This window comes from Cebus imitator, unplaced genomic scaffold (genome assembly GCF_001604975.1).
Source record: "Cebus imitator isolate Cc_AM_T3 unplaced genomic scaffold, Cebus_imitator-1.0 Scaffold243, whole genome shotgun sequence".
In the NCBI taxonomy this organism is placed as follows: Eukaryota; Metazoa; Chordata; class Mammalia; order Primates; family Cebidae; genus Cebus; species Cebus imitator.
The window spans coordinates 2,585,121-2,600,471 of record NW_016107558.1 but is presented as its reverse complement, the minus strand read 5'-3'; the positions used below and the strand labels follow the sequence as shown (position 1 = coordinate 2,600,471).

General features: G+C 37.6%; 1 protein-coding gene across 1 annotated transcript; it reads right to left on the bottom strand.

Annotated features, from left to right (window-relative positions):
• Positions 1–12,135: 12,135 nt before the first annotated feature.
• On the bottom strand, positions 12,136–12,972 carry LOC108282558 (60S ribosomal protein L7a-like). Its single transcript, XM_037727877.1, has one exon. The coding sequence runs from the start codon at positions 12,970–12,972 to the stop codon at positions 12,151–12,153; it is 822 nt and encodes a 273-aa protein (XP_037583805.1). The 3' UTR covers positions 12,136–12,150.
• Positions 12,973–15,351: the final 2,379 nt, after the last annotated feature.

Here is a 15,351-nt window from a genome sequence, read left to right as displayed (position 1 = left end):
CTTATAAATTCAAGTAATTCTTGTGAGTTGTGTCAAACTATGTCACTATTTTGCTGTAAAACCTCCTTTGGCTTTCTATCTTATTCATAATTAGAACTAAGGACCTTATATCATTTGTGTTCTCCTATATACGCCTCTTTCTCTCCTACATATTTACCTGTTCTGCTTTTTTCTGTAACCAGTTACCTCTTCTCTGTTTTTCAAAAATAGAAGCCTACTCCCTCCTCAAAGTATTGTACTTGCTCTTTCCTCATTCTAGAGTTCTTTTTCTAGGTAAAATTGCTGGAAATTATCTTACCTCTTTCAGATTTTGTTCAAAACCTCTTTCTTAGGGAATCTTTCTCTAGTTACTCTAACTAAAATTGCAGCCCACACCCCAACTCTGCACTTTCTCTGGCTTATATATTTTTTCATTGTGATTTGTAACAATCCAACTTTTATATGTTTTATTTTATTCTTGTGCTGTTTTTTGTTCTTTCTTTCCCTAACAGAATATCAACTCCTTTGAGGCAAGGAATTTTGTCTGTTAATTCACTGTTTTCTCTGAGCTTTGATTAGTGTCTAACATAAAGAAGATGGCCAAAAATTGTTGTTGAGTAAATAAAATTTTTGAGGTGCATAACAAAATGATTAAATAGTGATAATATGCCTCGCTTGAAAAAATTTATTTCTATGGTTTTTAAATCTAGAAACTTCAGATTAAATCTCTGTTCTCCCAATTATTATTTAATTGGTAAAAAAACAAGTGTTTTCACCAGTAAAAGAGGGCAAGCATCCTTAGTAATGTTCAGATAATTGTAAATAATCAGCATATAGTACCTATCATACTGTGTGGCACAGAATAAATATTAAATGCTTGGCAGCCAGCAAAAATTTTACTTTTACTGTAGTTTCTATAATCAAATGTTATTTTTTTCCTGTTTTTCACATATCATTCTGGTTTAATTTATGAAATTTCTCAATTATTGATGAGTCTGTCATCCACCGGATTAGTATAATTTAACAATTTCAGAAACTTGGCAGATAATGAAAGATGTGGTTAGCTTTATAATGATTTTGTTTGCAGATGAATTTATAATGGTTATTTTTATGATGAATCATTGCTTCTTCTAGATTGTTTCTTCATTATTTCTTCTAGACTGTCATGCAACTGTCGCCAACACATCATTATGTAAAACAGGCTTTGTTCTTTACTTGCTTAAAGATATACATTTTTAATTTTCCTCCTGAGAATGCACGAGTCAATATAAGCTTATCTCATTTATATCATAGATTAATAGCTGTTACAAACATCTAGACTCATGAAATTAAAATCATGTTTCAGAGACCTGCCAATATAATTTCTTTTCTTTCCCCTTGAAATTTAAACATTGATGTAATCCTCTTTTCACCATCACAAATTTAAAATAAGATAATTAAATGAGTAGTCTCTTTTCAGGTTTTAATTTAATGACATGTTTAAGAGTGTCATTTAATTTTATCCACTGACAGGATTAAAATGTTACTGAAAACAAGATGTGTGAATAGAAATATTTTTAAATGTCACACTATGCACATTGAGTGCTTGACCTCATTTGTATTTGTCTTTCATCTAATATCCATAAAGAATATCTGGCATTTGATATTTTGCATATAAAATGCTTGCATAATCTTGTCATAGCCAAATATATCCATCAACCTCTGATGTTCAAATATAAAATCTTTTAATATTAGGAAAAGTTTTACAATTTAAGATATTTGTACTTAGTTTGAACCCCCTTTGACATATAAATACTAGAGGAATTTTAGAATGCATATAGAAAGAAAAATCAAGTAGTATTTAAAAAATATTGGCTAGAGTCATAATATCCAACATATTTGTTGTTCTTTTCTTTCTTAGTTAGAATTATACCTTGGTTTTTCCATATCAGGTATAGTCCATAGCACTAAGTAGGCATAAAGCAATATTTAATTGAAGAATTTATTGGGCATTTTGTTATAGTAAATTTTATGAAATGTCATTTTATGTAGGAGTCATAAGATACATATTTCATATGGAGTTTCAAATAATAGAATAATATTATTAAGTATAAATTTTTTTTTTGGTATTCATATTACTATTTCTCATCCAAAGACTTCAAAGTTTCATTATTTTTTTTTCCCTTTGAAACATAGCAGCCTGGAATACTAAAGGAGACATTGGGAATGTACTTACAATTAATTGACATGACAGGCATTTTTTCCTCATAAAATCTAAAAAGGAACTTGCTAAAAGCATGCTAACTTTTAGTGTAAATGGTCTCATTTTCTTGCAAATGTTCTACACATAACTTCCAATATGATTACCCCACTCCCACCTCTGTCCATCCCAACTATAACAATATGGAAATAAATAATTGAAATATATATATGTAGCTTCATGAGAAGAAAAACAGTCTGAATTAAGAGTCAATAACCCCCAAGGAAGAGAGATTTGATTTTCTAAATTATCATAGTTAGGTGAAGCTGCCTTGAATTTATTTCGGTAGAGAAGAGATTGTAAATTGCAATTTGAAAGAGGTGACATGAATAAGGGATGGAAGCCATTAATGAGTAACTAATTCCCTTCCAATTTTGTGATAATTACAAGACATAACTTTAACCTTAAGCAAATGACTATTATGTATGCTGTTTTTGACCCCACGTAACTGCATGTCTGCATAATATTGGAGATATTTATAATTAATTGCGTATATTAGAAAAGAAGAAAAATCTCATATCAATAACTTAAGCTTCTACATTAAGAAACAAGTATAAAAAACTGAACCCAAAGCAAACAGAAATAAGTAAAAATAATTATTAGAGGTGAAATCAATAAAACAGAAAAACTAGAAAAAATCAAACAAAAAAGATTTGTTTTAAAGTTTACAAAAATTGTACATCAACAAATTATACAAGCTATATGAAATAGAAAAATTCTAAAAGGATGTGAGTTACTAAGAAAAATGAAAAATCAAACAAGAAATTCAATTAGTATTTAAAAATCTTTCCATAAAGAAAATCCCAGTACCATGATTCTGTGAAACATTTAGAAAAATAAGACCAAATTCTCTTTTTTACTTATGAATTAGAAGGTTTATTGTTATAGTTTAATACCTAGATGTACAATTGATTTGTAATAGACTGTGTATGTTGTGAGACTGCATTCAAGGTTTATTTCTTTTCTGTATGGACAACAAATTGACCCGACATCAAATTTTGAACAGGCTCTCCTTTCCGTAATGCACTGCAGCAGCACCGCTGTCATAGAACGATGATGGTATGTGGGGCATCTGTTTCTGGATTCTAATCTATTTAATTAGCTATTTGTTCTGTGCCAATGCCACACTACTAATTCCTAGAGCTTCATATTTCGTCTGGACATCTGGCAGTATAAAAGTCCTGCAGCAAACCACCATGGCACGTGCACATCTATGCAGCAAAACCCACGCATTCTGCACATGTACCCCAGAACTCAAAGTATGAAAAAAAAGTCCTGCTTTTTATTTCTTTTTCAAGACACTCTTACCTCTACTTGGCATTTTGTATTTCTATATAAATGTTAGAATTAGCTTGTCAAGTTACATTAACAAACTGCCCAAGATTTTGATTAGGATATCACCGAAACCACAGATCAATTGGGGAAAGAATTGACACCTCAAGAATATTGACTTTTCTAAGCCTTGAACAATATCTCCTTTCATCAATACTGTTTTTAATTTCTTTCAGCAGTGTCATAGTGCACGGCGTAAACATCTTCCTCCTCTGTGGCTAGATTTATTCCTTGGTTTTTGATGCTATTGTAAATAATATTTTTGAACAATTTTTATTTTCCCTTTGCATGTAGAAATACGATTTACTTTACATATCTACCTTTTAATTTTTCAATGACTTTGCTAAATTCACTAATTTGAGTAGTTCGGGTAATGTTTTTTGCTGTTTACTGACACAGTACTGTTATCTGAGAATACAGAGAGTTTTATGTCCTCCTTTCCAATGCTGACATACTTTACTTATTTATCTTGTTGCACTGGCTAGAATCTCTAGAACAGTATTAAATAGAAGTGGCTAAAGTGTGCATCCTTATCTTTTTCTTGGTTCTAAGGACATGTATTTTAACATTTTACCAGTAAATATAGTGTTTGCTGTGGGTTTTATTGTTGTGATTATTATTACTAATATATTAAGTCCTCTATTGGATTGAAGAAGCTCCCTTCTATTCCTAGTTTTCTAGGAGTTGTTGAAAATCATAAACAAATATTAAATGTTATCACTTTTTATGGACCTATGGAGATAAACATGATTTTTCTCCTTTATGTTGTTAATGTGGTGGTTTACATTATTTTATCTTTTAGTTACATTATTTTATTTACTTACTTTTGGTAAGAGAATAAATTTATTTTTATTGTAATCCACCAGGTTTGCAGTAATTTGTCACAGGACCCACATGGTATTATGCAGGGTGTGTGTGGCATCATCTGTCTCAACATCTGAGTTGTATTGTTTGGAATAGTTTCAGAAGAAATGTACCAGCTCATCTTTGTACCTCTGGTAGAATTTGGCTTTGAACCTATCTGGTCCTGGGCTTTTTTAGGTTGGTAGGCTCCTTTGCTGCCTCAATTTCAGAACTTGTTACTGATCTAGTCATAGATTCAACTGCTTCTCGGTTTAGTCTTGAGAGGTGTAAGCATCAAGGATTTATCCATCTCTTCTAGATTTACTGGTCTATTTCCATAGAGCTGTTTGTACTGTTTGTAGTAATCTCTGATGATAGTTTGTATTTATGTGAGATCAGTAGTGATATCCCCTTTATCATTTTTTATTGCATCTATTCTCTTCTTCTCTTTTCTTTGTTATTACTCTGGCTAGTGGTCTATTTTGTTGATCTTTTCAAAAAACCAGCTTCTGGATTTATTGATTTTTTGAAGGTTATTTTTTGTGTTTCTGTCGCCTTCATTTCTGCTCTAGTCTTAGTTATTTCTTGTCTTCTGCTAGCTTTTCAATTTGTTTGATCTTGCTCCTCTAGTTCTTTGAACTTTTTAGCAGACTTGGATGCTGGGTTAGTTCTGTGATCTGTGGGACTGCACCCCTAATGGCTTTATTTCTTTATGTGGATCTAACCTGATATTTTTCTATGTAAAGAAATAAACTTGTCATTTGTTAGATTTGCCTGTGCATGAGATATCTTTTTAAGAATATTTTGATAGCCGTTAAAGAACATAAGTAGATTTTCTTTTTTCATTCCCTATTGCTATGTGAAAAAAGATAATATTCTACACTTTTTGTTTTAAAGAACTTCAGATTACTGACACTTTAGATGACTTCTAAAGTCTTTGGTATATTCTGAATGGAGAATGTGAGCCCCAGGTTAAAAAGTTCAACAGTTAAGTCACAGGATGGTGTTCATAAGGAGGCCTGGTGTTATTTTCTTTTTGGTCATTTGTGATTGGCTGCAAGTGAAGATCTCATGCTGTGTTCTCACCACGGGTACAGGTGCAAGGAAGCTTCCAGAAGGTGCAGAATTTCTCGATTGCCTTGGTTTGGTGATGGTTTCATGGGTGTTTTCTCATGTCAAGCCCCACCAAAGTGTACACATTAAAGGTGTGTAGCTCTTTGTGTGTCAGTTATACCTCAACAAAGCTGAAACAATTTTACACTTGAAATAATTGTGTTGACATTTCAATCTAATGGTATATGAAGCTATCGCTCACATAGCTGATTTTTCCATGACAGTCTCATTTAGAAGAGAAACACAATTACGAAGTCAGTATCTTTTAATTTTAAAGGGTAACGGAAGAAGTGTGAGGTTCTGTTAGGTCAGCGGTTAGACTCTGCCCATGTTTATGCTGTGGTTAACCTCGTGGTAGGTCTGTAGTGATCCGGGAAGATGAATTATCTTCAACACACAGAAGATTGGCCCTCTGGCATGTACTGGTGTGGCTTTTACATAACGCTCTGATGGGGATGCTGAGTAAAAGCTGTGATAACAGGAATCAGGATTCCTTTATCTTTCATTCATCTGTGAGACCTGTGACTGCCCGGCACAGCTCAGGCTGAGCCTCCAGGGCTGAGCACTGGCCACTCCACTCTCTCCAAGGCACTCATGCAGATGTGGGTAAGAAGCCCAGACCAGGAGGGTGTGCATGGAGGGTCAGTCTGCAGGGATCCTGAGACGAGATTCAACCATTAGAATGGGGCTGATGGAGGGGGTGCCTCCCAGGCTGGGGAGGTGTAAAGATGAATCCAGTGACCCTGGTCCTGAAACGCTGCATTTGTCTCTGTTTTCACAGTCCCTGCTGGACTCGTGTCTTTTCTATGAGGGTGAAATCCGGAGGGTTTATAGCAGGGCTGAGAACAGGGGGCATCAGAAAGGATGGAGAAAGAGGCTGGCCTCCCTGAGAAGCCATCAGACTTCTTAGAACCCGCAGCTGTGCAGAACCTGGGCCACGCAGTCAGCTTCCAGGTGCCCTTCCAGAAGCAGGGCAAGGCCTGCTGGCAGCTGCTGCAGGGGCTCAGACAGGATCTCTCCACACTGGACGCAAGGCAGCTCTGCCCCACAGGGAAGAGGCGAGATTAGGATACCAGAGATTTCCATTTGGGCTCATGAGAGCCGAAGCCAACTCCATATGCAGGCTTAATGGAAAACCAAGACTCAGAAAATGAACTCCATGGCTAACACAGGCTCAGACTCCACAGTAAATAGAGACACAGCAAATGTCCCATTGAATTAGCAAGTTAACATGATCTGCACTGATCCCACGTAGCGACTTGACTCATTCCAAGAACGGTTATTAACTCATCTTTTAACTCCTCCGACGCTGCAGCAGGGCTGGGGACTAGGCTCACCCACAGAGCCAGAAGGGACGTCTTCGGGGAGGGTGTTTCCCAGGCCGCGCCCGAAGTATATTTTGAGGGCCACGTTTCATTCTTGAGAACTTCAGAACAGGTGCGTTGTTAGGAGAAAGGCCCTAACAAGACAGTTTGAGAAGGAAATAAACATGGCCTCTATCTCTGGTCAGCCCAGTGGCTGTCGGTGGAGTAATGTTCAGACTCAACTTCCCCAAGCACTTGACCCAGGCGTGGCTGGGGCACCTCCAGATCCCCCCTTCTCCTGTGCACAGTCGCTCGAGGTCAAGCCTGAGGCCGGGGTCAGCCAAGGCCACTCTCAATATGGCTCTTAATTGGCCCCTGCCCTGTGAGGCTGCTGAAAGCCTGGCCCAGCGTCTAAGCCTCTTGGCCTCTTGGCTTCTGCTGTGGGCAGGCCATGCCCCCCACACACTGCCCCGCTCGCAGTCAGCCTCACCTCCCTGGACCTCCCTCTTGCCCAGACCTCACCTCTCACACTGTCACTGTCTGGGTAGCTTCTCTTACCTTCAAACAGAAATTTTCAAGGAAGGGGGTTTTCACTTTCCGTAAAAACTTGGGTTTTATGTTGGGGGTTTTTACTTTCTATGATTAAGTCCTTCATATATTCTGCATGCAAGTACTTTGTAAAATGTATGATTCACAATTTTTTTTTCTAGAATATGGTTTGTACTTTCATTCTCTTTAAATTTTTATATTGCTTTATAGAGTTTTATGTATATATATATATATATATATTTTTTTTTTTTTTGAGACGGAGTTTTGCTCTTGTTACTCATGCTGGAGTGCAATGGCACGAGCTCACCGCAACCTCCGCCTCCTGGGTTCAGCAATTCTCCTGCCTCAGCCTCCTGAGTAGCTGGGATTACAGGCAAGCGCCACCATGCCCAGCTGATTTTTTGTATTTTTAGTAGAGATGGGTTTCACCATGTTGACCAGGATGGTCTCGATCTCTTGACCTCGTGATCCACCCGCCTCCGCCTCCCAAAGTGCTAGGATTACAGGCGTGAGCCACCGCGCCCAGCCTGAGTTATAATTTTAAATTTATGACTAAATTTAATTTGTCAATATTTTCTTTTATGAATCATGCTTTTGGAGTCATGTCTAAGAACTTCTCGCCTAACCGGAGGCTGTGCAAATTTTCCCCTGCATTTTTATCTAAAGGCTTTATAGCATTATGTTCTATTAGGCCTGTGACAAATGTCGAGTAACGTTTTGTATCAGCCATGGCCGTATCTTCCTTTGTCTCTGACTGTATCATGGGTGTTTGCTGCTCCCTGTGCCCTGTGCTTTTCCCATATTTTGGTCCGTGCTTCCTGTGAGTTTCAGGGGATGTCTTAGTGCTGGTGCTATCCTGGTCCATCTGCAGTCCTGTTGGCTTGTCCACATGGGAAAGTTGGGACTGTAATGTTGACAGGACGCCCTGTGAGTTGGGGAGGTGCTGATGGGCGTTTCCATGGAGCAGAGAGAGGTGTTTGGTTTTCCAGATGGGGCAAACTTGGAAGAGGACAAACTTAAGAAATGCCACCAATGAGAGGCCCAGGCAGAGCAGGTCTCAGGCTGCCCTGTGTGTGGGCATCAAACATGGAAATGTCAGTGGCCATGCCAGGAGGGAACCCTCAACTCTGGGCCTCTGGGTGTCCAAGGACAAGTCTTGTTCAAGAGGTGTGTTCAGCTGAGCCAACCGTGGCAGAAATATATAAGGGAGATCCTGTGGTTACTCTGGTCAAATCCCCTGCTAATTCCACCCGAGTCAGAGAGGGAATCAAGTCTTCACAGCAGCCTGCAACCAATGCCCAACTCAGCTTCCTCTCGGATCTGATTGTCCACTTCCCTCTTCCCCTCTCTGTCTTCCCTCCCACCAGAGAGGAGTTCCAGCACGTACATTCTGGTGGATTCAAACCCACCTTTGACACGCAGATAGTCTATAAAGAGTCCTCTTGAATAAGAAAAAGGCAGCCTGGGCATGGTGGCTCAACCCTGTAATCCCAGCACTTTGGGAAACTGAGGCAGGTGGATTACCTGAGGTCAGGAGATTGGGACCAGCCTGGACAACATGGTGAAATCCCGTCTCTAGTAAAAATACAAAAATTAGCTGGGTGTTGTGGCACATACCTGTAATTCCAGGTACTCAGGCAGCTGATGCAGCAGAATCACTTGAACCCAGAAGGTAGAGGCTGAAGTGAGCTGAGATCACGCCATGGCACTCCAGCCTGGGTGACAGAGCAAGACTCTGTCTCAAAAAAATAATAATAGTAATCATAAAAGACAAAGGCAAAAATTCAAACAACTAAACAGAAAGTGAGCAAAAGAGTTGAACAAGCCCTTCACGGAAGAGGAAAAGTAAAAGAATGGCCAATAAAAACGTGAAGAGGGTCTCAGCCCAACAGGGTGCAATATCAGGTGACACCCACCAGACTGGCAAAAATCCCACAATCAATGTGAGTGTTAGGGAAAATGGAGAGCAACAGAAATGCTCAGCCACTGCTGAGAATGATTGTGATTTTTTTTTGTTTTGTTATGCTTGCTTATGAAAGTGTGTATGTTGTGGGCTATGAGGAAAATTACATTTCTTACCTGGGATGAAATTTTAAAAATGGAAAGCTACTGAACAGAAGAAACTGCACTGGTATACAAAAGAAATGCCCAAGAACCTTTACAGAAACACAGTCCTGGGGGCTCCAACCTGGCCAGACACTCATCAACAGGAAAATAAAGACATTTCTCACATTCCACTTATACCATGGGAGATCTCACAGCAATAAAAATGAATCATGTCACTGTGGACAGGTCTCAGAAAGAGAATGTAGGACAAAAATAGACATCGAGCAAATGCTCAGAGCCAATGCAGCAAAGGAACAGCCATACAGGAGAATTTCTTCACATTAGGAAAAGAGGAAGTCAAATTGCCTGTATTTTCAGACAACATGATTATATAGATTATATATTTAGAAGACCCAATCATCTCAGCCCAAAATCTCTTTAAACTGGAAAGCAACTATAACAAAGTCTCAGGATACAGAATCAAGATGCAAAAATCACAAGCATTTCTATACACCAATAATAGACCAATAGAGAGCCAAACATGAGTGAATTCCCATTCACAATTGCTACAAAGAGAATAAAATACCTAGGAATACAACTAACAAGGGATGTGAAGGACCTCTTCAAGGAGAACTACAAACCACTGCTCAAGGAAGTAAGAGAGGACACAAACAGATGGAAAAACATTCTATGTTCATGGTTAGGAAGAATCAATACCATAAAAATGGCCATAGTGCCCAAAGTAATTTATAGGTTCAATGCTGTCCCCATCAAGGTATCATTGACTTTCCTCAGAGAATTGGAAAAGAAACACCTTAAACTTCATATGGAACCAAAAAAAGAGCCCTCATAACCAAGAAAATCCTAAGCAAAAAAGCTGGAGGCATCACACTACCTTACTTCAAACTATACTACAAAAAGGCTGCAGTAATCAAAACAACATGGTATTGGTACCTAAATGGAGATATAGACCAATGGAACCGAACAAAGTCCTCAGAAATCACACCACATATCTATAACCATCTGATCTTTGACAAACCTGACAAATACAAGCAATGGGGAAAGGATTCTTTATTAAATGGTGTTGGGAAAACTGGCTGGCAATAGGCAGAAAGCTGAAACTGGATCACTTTCTTATACCCTACAGGAAAATTAACTCCAGATAGGTTAAGATTTAAACATAAGACCTAACACCATAAAAACCCTAGACGAAAACCTAGGCAATATCATTCAGGACATAGGCATAGGTAAGGACTTCATGACTCAAACATCAAAAGCAATGGCAACAAAGCCAAAATAGACAAATGGAATCTAATTAAACTTAGGAGCTTCTGCATAACAAAAGAAACTATCATAACAGTCAACCTGCAACCAACAGAATGGGAAAAAAATTTTGCAATCTATCCGTCTGAGAAAGGGCTAATATCCAGAATCTATGGAGAACTTAAACAAATTTACAAGAAAGAAACAACCCCATAAAAACGTGGGTCAAGGATATGAACAGACACTTCTCAAGAAAAGACATTTATGCAGCCGACAAACATATGAAAAAATGCTCATTATCACTGGTCATTAGAGAAATGCAAATCAAACCACATTGAGATGCTATCTCATGCCAGTTAAAATAGCAGTCATTAAAAAATCAGGAGACAACAGATGCTGAAGAGGATGTGAAGAAATAGGAACACTTTTACACTGTTGGTGGGAGTGTAAATTAATTCAGCCATTGTGCAAGACAGTGTGGCGATTCCGCAAGGATCCAGAACTAGAAATACCATTTGACACAGCAATCACATAACTAGGTATATACTCAAAGGATTATAAATCGTTCTACTATAAAGACACATGCACACATATGTGTACTGCGGCGTTGTTCACAATAGCAAAGACTTGGAACCAACCCAAATGCCCATCAATGATAGACTGGATAAAGAAAATGTGGCACATATACACATTATTAGTACTAGTGATAGTTACAACCCTGCAGTGGTAGTTTGAGGTAGTCAATATCAAAAGGGATTAAGTTTTTTTAATAGTTAATATACAAGTAGACAATACTCTAGGGGTTAGAAAATAGGTAGAGTACATGTGTATAGAAATAGAAGTGAAAATGCCCTAGACATAAGGAAATGATATCAGATGAAATTTGGATCTACTCAATGGAATGAAGAGCCCTAGAAAACTAAACATGACAGTAAATATTAAAATCTTTTAAAAACATTTTTAATTACTTTAAAAGACAAAGCAAAGTGGCAGAATGTGTTATATTGTTCTTGTTGTTTTAGTCAATCTTATTGTGGTGTCATTTACAAATATTAAATTCCTTTTAAGTGTATAATTGATGAATTTTGACAAATGTCTGCAATCATGTAACAGCTATCCCTATTAAGATGTTGAGCATTTCTGTTGTCTCCAAAATTTTCTCTGTCCTCAATTCTCTTTTCCTTGGTTCCAGGAAATCTCTAATCTGCTTTTTCATCATTACATATTAGATTTTCATTTTTAAGTTTTCTTACAAGTGGAATAATTCAGAATAAAATCTGCAGAATCTGTTTTTCCCTATTCAGCGTAATTATTTCATGATCCATCCATGTTGTTGTGTGCAGCTTTTGTTTCAGTTTTTCCTTATTAATAATTTAGTTTATAAATATGTAAAACATGTTCCACCAAGCCACTCACTTGCTGATAAAAGTTTTATTAGTAAGTCAGACTTTTTTTTTTTTTTAAGGAAAATTTGCATTATTTTTATTTACAGAAACAATTATTTACATTTAACCCAGTTTCGTGGCAAGTTCTTTTAGCCTTTGCCTTTTCTAGCTTGGCGATGCGAGCCACAGACTTGGGACCCAGGACATTGCCTCCCCAGTGACGCCAGATCTTCTTATAGCTATAATTGTTGTGGACAACTTCCACCAGCTTAGCCAAAGCACCTTTGTCTTCCGGATTAACGTGTGTGAAGGCGACAGTGGTGCAGGTCTTCCTATGCACTAGACGTCCCAGTCTTGCCTTACCCCTGATGATGCAGTAAGGGAGTCCCATTTTGTGACAGAGGGCAGGCAAGAAGACAACGAGCTCAATGGGATCCACATCATGAGCAATAACCACAAGCTGCGCTTTCTTCTTCTCTACCAGGTTGGTGACAGTGTTGACTCCTGCTCGGAGGACAGGTGGTCTCTTACTGGGGACGTCCCCTTTGCCAGCCGCTTTCTTCTCGGCCCGGGCCAACAGCCTCTGCTGCTTCTCTTGCTTCGTCTCTGGTCTGTACTTGTGGGCCAGCTTAAGCAGCTGGGTAGCTGTTTGGCGGTCCAGGGCTTGGGTGAATTGGTTAATTGCAGGAGGCACTTTCAGCCGCTTGTAGAGGATGGCTCTCTGCCTCTGCAACCTGATATAGCAGGGCCATTTGACAAAGTGGGTGAGGTCTCTTTTGGGCTGGATATCTTGTCCAACGCCAAAATTTTTAGGTCTTTTCTCAAATAGTGGATTTACCACTTTCTTGGCCTCCTGCTTCTTGACGACAGCAGGGGCCGGAGCCACCTTCTTCCCCTTGGCCTTCTTTGCTTTTGGCATCTTCGGCGGTAGGACGAGAGAGCAGACTTTTTTTTTTTTTTTTTTTTTAAAGTGAAGTTGTGATTAATCAAAATGCTTGGACATTTTTACTTCTGGCAAAGATAAAATGAAAGAAACAGAATTTACCCTCCCACCTGAATTAAGCAGAACTCAGCGAAATATATGAAAAAATATATTGAAAGACACTGTACATGAGGCTACAAAGGACAATGGTTTCCAAGAGGCAGAAAACAGGTGAGCTGAGCCCTCTGATTGTTTATCCTTCAGCATTTATCAGTTAGAAACCCAGGCTATTAATCCTCCAAAGAATTGGTCTGAAAAATTTAATTTCTTTCCTACTAGAAGTTCAAGGAGCCATGCCAGGGATGAGAGGCAGCTTTATGAATTCATTATGGATTTCCACTCTTTCTAGGTCATTTCTTCACTGTGTAGTGTTAGACCCCGTGATCCAGTATGGCTCCTTGAGTTTCAGACACGCTGATTGCATTTCAGGCTGCATGAGGGGCAAAAGATCAAAGAAATCCAAGCCACTTCTTTCTAAACAAAGTGATAAAATTGTCATATTACATTTTAAATCTCATCAGTTCCGTTTACATCTTGTCAGAATTTATTTTTATGGCTAAAATATGATGCATGGAAAGCTGAAAATGAAGAAAACTTTAGTCATGTAGCTAGATTCATTTTAAAGATATGAATGTTAATATTAAGAGGTATGGCAGATTTTTGCCAAGACCCGATTGACCTAGTGTACAGAAACTGTTTATTAACTATGTTAATTAGTATGCCAGTTGATAGCCCTACATTTTGTATTTATTATTTCTAATCTTAAAACTTCAGCCCAGTAGCATTAGTTTCTAATGTTCTGTGTTTCTTTTTATAGTTTAGCATATCAAATGAGAAAATGACAACATAGAAAAAGGATTTGCTTTTGTATGTTCTTAAAGTATGAAAATTAAAATATGAGTAATGTGACTAGCAAAAGAACTTTCAAAGACAAATTTATATATCCTTATCCATATGTATATATTATTATTCTTTTCAAAGTAGGGAAAAGCAATGGATAAATTTTATTAGCTATAAAGGTAAGTTTATATGCATAAAGTATATACTTTTAAAGAATTTATGTCAGAACAAACATCAATTTATTTATTTATTTAGTTGGTTAGTTTTCTTTTTTTTCTTTTACTTTGAGATGGATTCTGCTCTGTGCCCAGGCTGGAGTGCAGTGGTGTGATCTTGGCTCACTGCAACTTTCCACCTCCCGGGTTCAAGCATTTCTTCTGCCTCAGCCTCCCGAGTAGCTGGGACTACAAGTGCATCCCACCACCCCCAGCTAATTTTTGTATTTTTTAGCAGAAATGAGGTTTCGCCATATTGACCAGACTGGTCTTGAACTCCTTACTTTGTGATCTGCTCTCCTCAGCCTTCCAAAGTGATGGGATTACACATCAATTTATTTTTATGTGTTATGTTGTTAATGCATGTATCTGAATTCTCTGAGATATTTATTCTTACTTGTATCATAAACTTATTAAGTTAACTTAAATTTGGTCAAAAGTTGACTTTGTATTTTGAATCTTTATAGACGAAACTGCAACCTAACTTAAGAGATTATCTTCTTGTAAATCAGTAGCTGAGTGCCAAACAACTGCAGCAGCCAAATTTCCACCAATCACAGACTGCTAAGAGATCAGTTCATATCCATATGAGGTAAATGCCTCATCCAACCATGCCCAAATATGGCTAACACCGGCTGTAATCAATCAAGCTGTTTACGTATGTCAGTTATTTTTTCTGTATGTAGATACTTCCTGTTCACATTGCTGGTTGGAGCACTCAAATTTTCCTGGCTCTGAGTGCTACCCAATTCCTAAATTGGATTTTTTTTCAAATAAACTCTGTTATTTAATTTGTCTAAAGTTTTCCTTTTAAAAAATGGAATCCCAAGAATTCAGCCTATTTCAAGCAATTGAAATGATTTCATTAGATTCTATCAATACTAGAATATATCTAAATTTTCTTTACTTGCTTATGTTGAAACATTAGATTTTTGTAGTATTGATACTATCTAGTGAAATAATTCTAGTTGGTGAAAATAAGCTTAATGGGAAATGCGATATTAAGCAGATCATACATAGGTGCAGACTAGATTCTTGAAAATTCTCTTGCATGTCTACTATATTGCAAAAGTTTGAATTGATTTTTTGAAGCAAAACACAAAATTCTTACCTAATACTGCGTAAACAAATTGAGATGTATTTTTCTCATACACGCAAAAAATCTGAAGTTTATTTTCAATCAAAATAAATACAACATTGATATTCAGAGACTATGAAGCAAGAAACAAAGAATAAACAAAAAGATTTCTAAAAGACTAAG

What these genes read in the sequence shown, in the direction of transcription:
- LOC108282558 (XM_037727877.1), bottom strand. Translation starts at nt 12,972, where the DNA reads ATGCCAAAAGCAAAGAAGGCCAAGGGGAAGAAGGTGGCTCCGGCCCCT.